The sequence below is a fragment of the Sphaeramia orbicularis genome, chromosome 12 (genome assembly GCF_902148855.1).
Source record: "Sphaeramia orbicularis chromosome 12, fSphaOr1.1, whole genome shotgun sequence".
In the NCBI taxonomy this organism is placed as follows: Eukaryota; Metazoa; Chordata; class Actinopteri; order Kurtiformes; family Apogonidae; genus Sphaeramia; species Sphaeramia orbicularis.
In genome coordinates this window covers 1,455,199-1,468,051 of record NC_043968.1, presented here as the reverse complement: position 1 = coordinate 1,468,051, position 12,853 = coordinate 1,455,199, and the positions used below count along the sequence as shown (strand labels likewise).

The window sequence follows — 12,853 nt, the reverse complement described above, 5'->3', positions numbered from 1 at the left end:
ATGATCTTTTCTCCAACCAAACATTATTACATTTACACTTCCTCATGTTGACTTTTTGCATGAGTCATCCCTTAAAGTTCTCAAAGTCAGTTGGAACAGGTGGAACTGAGTCCACTAATGTTACTTTCTTTGCAGCTTGGACACATTTAAACACAACACAGCCAGCAAGTTTATGGATAATGGACATAACTTAAGACCTACCATAGCAAATATAATAACTTTAAAGACTTTTTTAACCTCCTAAGACCCAGGAAATGTCAGTAAAGTACAAGCTTTTTTTGTTTTTTATTAAATAAGTGCCTACACTGGAAACATCATGATGCAACAGTTTTTTCAGAGAGTTTTTAAAATTTTTATGGAATGTCCTTTGTAGTGGACAGTTTTCTCTTCTTTTCTTTTTTTGTATAAAGTTGTGAAACTCTTGTCTACAAATGTGGACAGAAAATCCATAGCTGGGTCCTAGGAGGTTAAGGTACTAAATGCAGATTTGTAAATTCAAGACTTTTAAGACTTTTTAAGACCCCGCGGGAACCCTGATATATGTCTGAATGAAAGGTTATAGAGGTGGAGGTGCACCCAAATATCTTACCTTACCTTATTTTATCTTACCTTATTTTATCTTACCTTACCTTACTTTATCTTACCTTATCTTACCAAGACCAGTTCACAAGTCCAAACTCTGGAAACTTGACATTGACAAATGCCAAGTTCGTATCCTGACCCCAAAACGATGTGAAAGCCTCGACAACCTGCCAAAAACTCTGGTGACTCCGCCCTCTTTGTAGCAGCTTTTGCGCAGTTCTGCTACATTCCCAGCAGGGCAGGTGTTAGTCTGTGCCCAGGTCAGAGGTCAGAGGTCAGAGGGATGAGTGTTCAAACAGGATGACCTTTGATTGGCCGGACAGGCTGGAGAGTCTGGAGGGTCTGAAGGCTCCGATCCGGGAGTAGACGTCGGCATCGGAGCAGGCGCCCCACGACAGGTGGGGGCTGGGCGGGGTGGTGTGGATCATCGGCAGAGGGAGGGGGAGGGACAGGGTGACGGGCAGGATGGGCGGGGTGGGGGGGTGAGATGGAGGCGGAGGCAGCGGTGGAGGAGGGAGGACTGGGGATGGGGGTGGCGGGGGCAGGGGCAGGGGCAGGGGCAGGGGCAGGGGGGTGACCACCACAGGTGTTACAGAGGTTACAGTTTGGAGCGGGGGGGCCATGTCAGGGATGGCCCCGTTCTTGGTGGGCAGGTCGTCAGATAGGGTGGGGTGTCGGAGCCTGTAGGTGGCGCTGTGGTAGAAGCCGTAGTACTCCAGAGCGTGTCTCGCCCTCGCCAACCGAAGCCTCGAACACAGAGCAGAGGTCAAAGGTCAACAGCAGTTCAGTCCGATTCCAACGCTGTGTCAGAAATGAGCATATTCAGCTGAAGTGAAAACTGACACGCTTCAGGATCCTTCTGCATTTTAATCATAGAATTATGCTTTTAATACTGTTTCAGCCAAAAATAAAACCAAGGCTCCTGTTGTCCAACACATATTTAAGGACATTAACTGACATTAGTTTGACCTTTGAAGATCATCTGAGGTCAAAGGTCGTGTCATCAGTCAGGTGGTGACACTAGTATATTCCATCATGTTGCTCATGCTGTTAATGTTGAAGTCAGACTTTGGAATTTAGAAAAACTTTAGCTGGATAACCAAAATCTATGGTCTGGGTTTGACTTTACAAGGTCACTCAAGGTCAAAGGTCATGGCACCAAATGAAAGCCCATATGTGACTTCCTATCTATTGCAAATAGTAATTATATTAATATCTTCAACTGTTTAGAAGTTATAGCACTTTGAAATGTGTCCCATTATAAACCAATGGGCATTTAAAAAAAATATAAAAATCATAAAATATTCCAAAATGAATATTTCTCAATTCTTTGAACAAACTTGGCAGACCTTACCCCAAAGAGGTTCCACAACAAATATTAAGTCATTCTGACTGACCGTTTCAGAGAAGAACATTCTTGAAAAATTGCAGACAGACAACAGCTGATCCCAGTCATCCATCAAACCCATCAGACCCATCAGACCCATCAGGCCCATCAGGCCCATCAGATCCATCGGACCCTTCAGACCCATCAGACCCATCAGACCCATCAGACCCATCGGACCCTTCAGACTCATCGGACCCTTCAGACCCATCAGACCCATCGGACCCTTCAGACCCATCGGACCCTTCAGACCCTTCAGACCCATCGGACCCTTCAGACTCATCGGACCCTTCAGACCCATCAGACCCATCGGACCCATCGGACCCTTCAGACCCATCGGACCCATCAGACCCATCGGACCCTTCAGACTCATCGGACCCATCGGACCCTTCAGACTCATCGGACCCTTCAGACCCTTCAGACCCATCGGACCCATCAGACCCATCGGACCCTTCAGACTCATCGGACCCTTCAGACCCTTCAGACCCATCGGACCCATCAGACCCATCAGACCCATCGGACCCTTCAGACCCATCGGACCCTTCAGACCCATCAGACCCTTCAGACTCATCGGACCCTTCAGACCCATCAGACCCATCGGACCCATCGGACCCTTCAGACCCTTCAGACCCATCGGACCCTTCAGACCCATCAGGCCCATCAGACCCATCAGACCCATCAGACCCATCAGACCCATCAGACCCATCAGACCCATCAGGCCCATCAGACCCATCAGGCCCATCAGACCCATCAGACCCATCAGACCCATCAGACCCATCAGACCCATCAGACCCATCAGGCCCATCAGACCCATCAGGCCCATCAGACCCATCGGACCCTTCAGACCCATCAGACCCATCGGACCCATCGGACCCTTCAGACCCATCGGACCCATCAGACCCATCGGACCCTTCAGACTCATCGGACCCATCGGACCCTTCAGACTCATCGGACCCTTCAGACCCTTCAGACCCATCGGACCCATCAGACCCATCGGACCCTTCAGACCCATCGGACCCTTCAGACCCTTCAGACCCATCGGACCCATCAGACCCATCAGACCCATCGGACCCTTCAGACCCATCAGACCCATCGGACCCTTCAGACCCATCGGACCCTTCAGACTCATCGGACCCTTCAGACCCTTCAGACCCATCGGACCCTTCAGACCCTTCAGACCCATCGGACCCTTCAGACCCTTCAGACCCATCGGACCCTTCAGACTCATCGGACCCTTCAGACCCATCGGACCCATCGGACCCTTCAGACCCATCGGACCCTTCAGACTCATCGGACCCTTCAGACCCTTCAGACCCATCGGACCCATCGGACCCTTCAGACCCATCGGACCCTTCAGACTCATCGGACCCTTCAGACCCTTCAGACCCATCGGACCCTTCAGACCCTTCAGACCCATCGGACCCTTCAGACACTCGGACTAAAAACGACACTAAATGTTCCTCTGAATATAAATACAAAGTGTTTCTAAAACAGCTAAACTGTTGACAGTTTCCACATGTCTGGTCCTGGATGTGTTTCATTACTGCTGAAACATCCAGTTTTGCCCTTGATGGAACTGAGCATGTGCAGAAGGAGCCTGTGGGTTTGGAGAACGGACCAATACTGGGCACAGTTCAACGACTGAAGACTGATTCTGAATAAGAACGCACAGGGGCATGGGGGAACCAAACCTTTTTCCACCACTGGATTAAAAAAAACCCAACGATAATGTTTATGCCTGGGGTGTAAATCATATGGGCCCCCCCCACCAAAGGGTCCAATCCGGTCTGAGGGATGAATTTATGACATGCAAAAATCCCACTGAAGATGTTATAATCAATGATGTAAAAGTCATTTTAGTTCAGGCTCCACATTTTGATCAAGTGGATCAGAAAATTAAACATTAAAATACTAATCAAATAACCAGTAAATAACAACAACTACAAATTTTCTCTTTTAGTGTAATAAAGTAAAAGTACTTGAAAATGTTTACATTTACAAACTTTTTCACAACAACCTGAAATGTCTGAAGAAAAATCAGTGGAATTGTTCCAATATTCTGCCTGTTATTAAATGTTTTGTGTGTTTGTAGATCCACTGTGTTCCATACGTTATAATGAACATGTGGAAATGAGGCAGAATATTGGTTAAATTACACTGATTTTGCAACTGAACTTCTTCAACTTCTTTCAGGTTGTACACGGTTGTTCATGTTATTCCCTTTTTTTTGTGAACTGGTAGTTTATGAATGTGAATATTTTCATGTAATTTTAGTTTTGTTAAACTAAAACAAAGTGAAAATTTGGAGTTTAACTGCAGTGAAAATAAAATGATTTTGAAACCCTAATAATTGCATTTCATAAATTCATCCCTCTAGGTCACAGGTGTCCAACATGTGGCCCTGGGACCAAATCTGGTCCACCAAATGGTCCAGTCCGACCCTTGGGATGAATTTGAGAGATGCAAAAATTACACTGAAGATATCAACAATCAAGGATGTTCAAATCATTTTAGGTCAATTCAATCTAAAAATGATCAGACCAGTAAATACTATCATTATAACCTATGAATAATGAAAACTGTAAATTTTTCTCTTTGTTTGTGTAAAAAACTTACATAACATAAGAATATTTACATTTACAGACTAGCCTTTCACAAAAAATGTGAATATCTAAAATGTCTTTAGAGAAGTATGTGAATTTTAATAATATTCTCCCTGTTATTTAATGTTTGGTGTATTTATAGATCCACTGTGTGTGTCTCTAAGTTGTGATGCACATGTATAAATGATAAACTAAGGCGTAATATTGTTAACATTACACTTATTTTACTAAAGAATTTTCAGGTTGTTCATATTTGTTCATGTTATGTTCAAGTACAATTTGTAGATGTAAACATTCTCCTTACGGAATTTAAATTTTTTCACTCAAAATTTATTATTATCCTATTATTACCTCCGCCAGGAGGTATTGTGATCACTTTGCTGTGTGTGTTTGTGTGTTTGTTTGTTAGCAAGATAACTTAAAAAGTTATGGACGGATTTTCATGAAATTTTCAGGAAATGTTGATACTGGCACAAGGAAAAAATGATAAAATTTTGGTGGTGATGGGGGGGGGGCAGATCTGTCTTGGCGGAGGTCTGCGCTCTCCGGGTGCTTTTCTTGTTACCTCCGCCAAGGAGGTTATGTTTTTGCCAGGGTTTGTTTGTTTGTTTGTCTGTTTGTTTGTTTGTTTGTCTGTCCGTTAGTGTGCAACGTAACTCAAAAGTTATGGACAGATTTGGATGACATTTTCAGGGTTTGTTGGAAATGGGATAAGGAAGAAATGATTAAATTTTGGTGGTGATTGGGGGTGGGGGGGCCCACGGGGGGGGGGCACTGATCAGCCTTGGCGGAGGTCTGCGCTCTCCGAGTGCTTCTAGTTTATATTATTTTACTGGTCCGGCCCACTTTAGATCATAACAGGCTGTATGTGGAACTGAACTAAAATGAGTTTGACCCCCCTGCTCTAGGTGGATCGGACCCTGTGGCCGGTTTTGGCCCGTGGGCCGTATGTTTGACCCCCCAGGGGTAGTGTGTCCCTTGTCCATTCCAGTGGAACCTTTGCCTTGCGTCCTCACCTGTGTCTCAGCTGTAACAGTCTGTAGAGCAGCAGGAGGATCACGGCTCCGGCCACCGTCACCAGCACCACCACCACCCTCCCATCCAGGCCCAGCACGCTTTCCCAGCAGCCCCAGTGGAGCCGCAGGGCCTGGGGGGCGGGGGCGGCGTCTGCGGGTGGTACGAACCCTCTGTCCCTCTCTTCGGGTTGATGATGGCGTGGACCCGGACGGGCCTGATGGTGTCCAGCAGGGCGGAGCCAGCTGGCTGGGGCGGAATCTGAAGGGCGGAGCTACTGGTGACCTGATGAGGGGCCGGCATCACGTCCAGGTGTGGTCTGAGGAGTCTGGGGGCGTGGTCTGAGGAGTCTTGTGGGCGTGGTCTGATGTAAACTAGTCCCACATGTTGACAAGGAGCCGCTTTCGGACGGCCTCAAATCCCTGATGATCTGCAACGACAAAATATTACAACATCAACACATTTGTTTTTGTTTGTTTCTATTTGACTTTGTTTACATCCTTATATGTTGTTTATATTTCCTCTTTCTGACAGATTTGGTGTTTTGTATATTTCAGTATTTCTTTGTAGTTTTCTACACTGTCAGTATTTTTCAGTATCATTTTGTGATAGTTTTATACAGTCTTTCATCTGCACTTTAAGAACAGAAACAGAGCTGATTAACTGATTTAAAATGTTCCAAAAACAGTGAAAAAAAAAGATTTATTCAGTTCTGTTCATATCAGAGTTTACTGTCTAGGACTAGTATCACATTCTTATTTTCACTTATATTTATTTCAACTATGCCTTTCTTTTTCATCCTTTCAGCCCTACTTTCTGGCAGTATCCCATAATGCACTGCATAGAGGTCCTTCTAACCCAGGGGTGTCAAACTCATTTTCTTCCGGGGGCCACATTCAGCCCAATTTAATCTGAAGTGGGCCGGACCAGAAAAATAATAGCATGATAACCGATAAATAATGACAACTCCAAATTATTTTAGTGCAAAAAATAATGTTCAATTATGCCAATATTTATATTTACAAACTATCCAAACAAAAAGGATGTGAATAACTTGAAAAAAACTAAATTTGTTAAGAAATATAAGTACAATTACATCAATATTAGGCCTCGACTTATCATTTATACATATGCAAAAACATTTAGGAACGGGCAAAAAATGGTTAAAATTGAACTTAATTTTCTTCATTTCTTCATTTTGCTCAAGTTATTCACATGTTATTGTTAAAGGATAGTTTGTTAATGTAAACATTTTCAGAATTTAATGTTTTTTGCACTAAATCAAAGAGAAAAAAATGTTGTCATTATTTATAGGTTATTATGATATTATTTTTGAGTTTGATGCCCAAACTTGCACTTTGCAAATTCATCCCACAGGCCAGATTGGAACCTTTGGCGGGCTGGTTTTGGCCCCCGGGCCACAGGTTTGATACCTGTGTTCTAACCAATGAAAGCGCATAATCTGCACAATGCCGTAGTAATTTCAAAATATATTTTTGGGGAAATATTTTAACTAAATTTTTTATATTTCATCAACTTGAGCCATAAACAAAACACCAAATACTGAATCACTGTCATATTTTTAACCCATTAAATGCCATGTTTTTAATGTAAACAAACCATATTTTTGATGCAAAAACACACACAAAAAACTTTTTTTCTGATATTCTACATAAAATGTAATGTTATTTTCAATTTGCTCATTCTGTTCTATGTCAATGATTAACCCCAACATTAGTTCATATACATTATTTTTGGTTCTAGGTCAAATGTTAAAAGCTAAAATGTGTCAGTGTGTATTTTGTACTCACTTGGTGGAAGGGTGTTAGTGTAGGAATTTAACACTGTTTATTATGGGATGATTTTAATGGATGGATCAGAATTTTAACAATTATGCAAAAATGAACAACTTTTGAATTCTAACATAACACAGTCTGTGAAAAATAATAAAACCTTTTACAACATGAAGTGCACAGTGTGCATAATACGCTCAGCCACATACCTGAAGGTTAAACATTCTGTCATCTATTTAGAACACAGACAAATAAAATAAGTTAAAAAGTAAAACAATAAAACAACGTATCCTCAAACTGCTGCTTGTCGTTTGCTGGATGTTTTTAAGGTTGGACTTACTTTCTTCACATGTGACGCTGTGTTTACAGGAAAAATCACCAGTGATTCCACGAAACCAAGAGGCTGAAAAGTGCAGAAGTTCTCAGTAACTTTCCAGGACGAGTACTGATGAGGACGGCAGGAGGAAGGCGGTGAAAACAGCAGGAAACGGTGCATTTCCCCAACACACTTCACAGAGGCGTGATTGGAGAGCGCTTCCTATCGCCATGGTTACAGGAAACTGGTCAAGGATGAGTTTTTTTTTTTTTTTTAATGGACTTTCTTTGTGAGGACTATGATGACTGAACGGACATGTTGAATCGCTCCATAACATATCAACTACCCATCATGCACCGAAGGAAAACCTATGTTCAACAGCATGAAGGCTTAGACCAGGGGTGTCCAACTCATTTTAGTTCAGTTCCACATTCAGCCCAATATGACTGTAAAATAATAACAGTGAAAAAAGTACAATTATATTATGATCAGGTTTACATCTACAAAGTTTCCTTAAAAATCGAAATAACATGAACAACTTGAATTGTCTTAAGAAAAACAAATGCAATTTTAACGATATTCTGCCTCAGTTTATCAGTTTATCATTTACACATGTGCATTACAATCACATAAAACATTTAGTAAAGGGCAGAATATTGGTAAAATTGCATTTACTTTTCTTAAGACATTCCTGTTTGTTCATATTATTCATGTTTTTTGAAAAAGTATAGTTTGGTAATGTAAACATTTTCATGTAATTTTACTTTTTTTTTACTAATCTGATAACTCCAGTAATCAGATAATGATGGGAGTACTGGTGTGGATGTACACAGACTCACTGATCCACCAGTAAAACCCATGGAGTTGGATCAATGACAGCAGATGGACACACTGGGTTTATGTTCAGTTAATGAGAGATTTTCCTGCAAAAGTCTGTTGTTCTTCAGTTTTCTCTGTTTCTGATATAATAACAGGAGTGAGTATTTAAAATGTTATTATGTTATGTTATTTGATGATGAGAATGGGGATGGGATAAAATAAGTTTTTCTTCTTTCCACTCCTTTTCGAGTGTAGATGAATGATTTTGGAATTTTGAATTTGCATGTATTCTGTAAATGCTCAAAATAAACAAACAAATGAAATTAAATGAAATAACATTTGAATTTAAACATTTAATAACAGGCAGAGTATTGTTAAAACTGAAAAAAAAAAAAAAACTACTCTTAAGACATTTCTGGTTATTCACATTTTTTTGCGAAATTATACTTTTAGTGTAAATACATGAAAATATTTACATTTACAAACAGAAAAATCTGGAGTTGTCATTATTTCTCTGTTATTATGATAGTATTTAACTGATTCTGTCCCCTTGAGATTGAATTGGTCTGAATGTGGAACCTGAACTAAAAGGATTGTTAATATCTTAGTGTAATTTTTGCATTTCACAAATTCATCCCCAGGGCCGGACTGGACCTTTTTGGCGGGCCAGATTTGGCCCCTGGGCCACACGTTTGACACCTGTGATCTACATGATAAGTGAATTAAATATAGGAAAATACTGAAGTTTCACTGAAAAAAAGGAAAAATACAGAGGATAATATGATATAAAATGATGCTAAATCCCTTGAGAAAGGTTAAATCTAAAGGAAAATTCATTTGGGAGCAGTCACAAAAGTGGCACTGGGTCTTTATGGGTTAAAAAACAATGCTTCCAACCTCAGGGATCCACGATGCAGAGGCATAAAAATGCAAATTCAGCCTCATATCACATCAGCAGTCCAAACATAACTCTTGTGTTAAAGGCTCGCACAGGTTAGTTTCTTAACTTTGATGAATAAGGAAACAAACCACCAAAAAGAGTATCCCCTGTACGCAGCGTGACCTTCAGATCAGAGCTTTATCAGAGAGAAACAGAAGAACGTGAACAAAAAGCAGTTTCAAAGTGTAAGAGAATCGTGTGTTGCGGTGCCACATTAGTCGCAGCTGTGCCATCACGGGTCAACAGATGCAGAAAGATGGTGGCGGCCGTGAAAAGCCCACCGCTATCTGATTGAGCCGGTATTCAACGGACGAATAAATGACACACGGGGACAGAAAGAGGCCAGCGCCGACGCAAGTCCAGCGCTCATTTATCTGTCTAATAAGTTTTGATGCAGGGCCAAGCCGAAAGGGAGAAACTCTTAGCTCCACTCAATATCCCTGCCTGGCACCCTCACAATCCGCTGATATTGAAGAAGAGAGTAATATTAAAAGATCTGTTATCAGAGCCCCAATTGTAGCTCAGGGGGAGGTGGTCCGCCCAGACGACCTGTCGCACAAGGATTCAGGAGCGTCTGCAACAAACACAAAGACCACCGCATGAATAGTTATTGTCACTCTGACATCAATTAGTTTATTGAGCCTTAATGTGCTTTTAATGACGAAATAATCAGATGAAATGTCAGTTTTCTGATGGAGAAGTTCTTATCTGTAGAACAGGGGGTCTCAAACATGCGGCCCAGGGGCCAAATGTGGCCCACCACAGGTTCCAATCCGGCCCCTGGGATGAATCTACAAAGTGCAAAAATTCCACAGTCAAGGCTGTTTAGAGCATTTTAGTTCAGGTTCCACATGCAGACCAATATGATCTCAAGGAAAATAAAAGCATAATAACCTACAACAAATAATGACTCCAGATTTTCTTCTTGGTTTGATGTGAAAAAAAAAAACCCAAACAAACAAAAAAAAAAACATTATGCCTACAAATAATGACAACTTCAATTTTTTGTCTTTGTTTTAGGGCAAAAAATAACATTCAATTATGAAAATATTTACATTTACAAACTATCCTGTAACAATACAATGTGAATAACCTGAACAAATATGAACAACCTGAAATGTCTAAAGAAAATTAAGCACAATTTTAGCAATCTTCTGCCTGTTCCTCAGTGTTTAGTGTCTTTGTAGATCCAATCCATAATACATATGTATAAATGATAAGTTCAGGCAGAATATTGTTAAAATTGCACTTATTTTTCTGAAGAAATTTCAGTTTTTTTCAGGTTATTTATATCTTTTTTGTTTGAATAGTTTATAAAAGAAAGTATTTTCATAATTTAATGTTTTGTTTTTTTTTTCATTAAAACAAAGGCAAAAATTTGTAGTTGTCATTATTTATAGGTTATTATGCTATTATTTTACAGGTTCGGCCCATTGGAGATGAAATTGGACTGAATGTGGAACCTGAAAGAAAATGAGTTTGAGAGCCCTGCTGTAGAGGAACATGAAGGAGAAGCTTTAACCCTATAAAACCATCTGTATCATATTTGCTACGCCAGGTTCTGAGACCTTCATCTTATCAACAAGATCAATACAGTCCTTATATCCTTCTGAGACCCAGCAATGCATTTTTGTCCTCTGTAGCAGACAAGAGTTTCACAGCTTTACTTTAAAATAAAAAAAATTAAAAATGTCCCCTGAAAAGGACATTATATTAAAAAAAAATTAAAATGTATCTGAAAAAAATAATGCATCATGCTGTTTCCAATTAAGGCAATTATTTAATGTAAAATGGTGAAAATGTTTACTTACTGGGTCTCAGGAGGATACCTGATACGTGTTTTCTGCCCCCTGGTGGATTATCATCCCACTACACCCAGTGGAAAGGCTTTTTTTTTTTTTTTTTTGTGCTTTTTAATATGGCCACTATCGGTAAATCATATGTACACTTTTTGCAGGAAGATCTTTGGTAATTTTCAAAAAGTTACCTTAAGAAGAACATTTAAATTGTTATTTATTTAAAAAAAAAAAAAAAAAAAGCACTTCATGTACTGAAACAATACATAGTTACTTAATAAATGGTTCTTTATAGTCCAGTTAAATTGTGTTAAAATGTGTACTTGAGATTTGGTACTGCAGGTATATAAGGTATTTTATAAAAACACCCAATGTATCAAATGTGATACAAACATATATCATAAACGAAATGATATGGAAAAATGTTTTGCTTGGATTTTGTTGAAAGGTCTGATAAACATCTCAGTTCCCAAAAATTAGAATTTTGTGGCTAGTATTTGATGGATCAGGTTTTACAGGGTTAAAGGGTTAAAGACATGACAGTTATTGAGTATTTGGTATTTTTGTTTATGCCTCAAGTGGATGAAATACATAAAAATATCTAAATATTCAAATCAAATTGGATGAAAAACACTGTCATTACTACTCCACTGTGCAGATTATGTGCTGTTGGTGGTTAGAGGACTTCTATGGTTGGGATAGCAGAGGGATAAGAGGACGATAATCTACACCTGAAGCAGGTGATGATGAAAAAGAAGCAGCTGAAGACGGTGATGATCCATACGTCCAGAGCGACACATGATGATAAAACTGAAAACCCCAGCGACGCATTTGACACGTGCAGCGCTGGAACCGAGGCGCTGTGCTGTGAGAATCCTCCAGTTAATGATCCCACAGATGGAAATCTATTCATGAGCTCTTAATGTGAAGAGCTAATGTGTCCGCCAGGCTGACGGAGGCAGCAGACGGCTGAAGGAGCCGGGCGCTGATTGGCTTCGTTTCTGCATCTATGACTAAAGACTAGCGGGGAGCTGTTAAGTGCTCTTTGACTGACCGTCCACGGCTAACCCACACTGTTCAGTCTTTAAGTGTGACGGAGTGGGGGTTAGACACACAGCCCATAATGAGCAGTCCATCAGAAAAACACACACAGGACTGCTACTCAGAATGAACACCACCACCACAGCTGAGGAACAGCCTCCTGCACATTCAGCCTGGTTTTCCTTCTCTGATTTATAAAATGATTCCAGTGGCACTGAATGAAATGTAGAAAAGGCCGTCAAGTGAATAATGGTGAAGAGATGTGGGAGATCTAATAATTACAGACACAGATTAGTGCCCACGCAGAGCTGGGTTTTACAAAAAGCTCTGGTTTTTATGTCTTTAAAGCAGTGTTTTTCAGCCTTGGGATTGGGACCCCACGTTGGGTCGCCTGGAATTTAAATGGGGTTGCCTGAAATTTCTAGTAATTAATAAAAAAAAGGAAAAAAAACCCCAACAACTTAGTGATAAAAATAAATGGTGAGTTGAGGAACAATCACAGACAAAAGACATAACAAACTGTAAGTGTGAAACTGCAGCACTGTGGTTCTGTTTATCTGTCACA

The 12,853-nt window shown here is 40.6% G+C and overlaps 1 protein-coding gene across 1 annotated transcript; it reads right to left on the bottom strand.

Annotated features, from left to right (window-relative positions):
* Positions 1–444: 444 nt before the first annotated feature.
* Positions 445–7,924, bottom strand: LOC115430006 (inverted formin-2-like). Its single transcript, XM_030149863.1, has 3 exons — positions 7,823–7,924; positions 5,586–5,857; positions 445–1,329 (listed from the first exon to the last, which is right to left on the bottom strand). Exons 1-3 carry the CDS (start codon positions 7,922–7,924, stop codon positions 858–860), a joined length of 846 nt encoding a protein of 281 aa, XP_030005723.1. The 3' UTR covers positions 445–857.
* Positions 7,925–12,853: the final 4,929 nt, after the last annotated feature.

Bases quoted from the DNA above. Each gene is read 5' to 3' on its own strand.
- LOC115430006 (XM_030149863.1), bottom strand. From the start codon at position 7,924: ATGGCGATAGGAAGCGCTCTCCAATCACGCCTCTGTGAAGTGTGTTGG. The intron at 5,858-7,822 runs GTACTCGTCCTG...GGTCACCAGTAG, and splicing joins TCCTCCTGCCGTCCTCATCA to CTCCGCCCTTCAGATTCCGC. The intron at 1,330-5,585 runs GTGAGGACGCAA...TCTGTGTTCGAG, and splicing joins CTGTTACAGCTGAGACACAG to GCTTCGGTTGGCGAGGGCGA.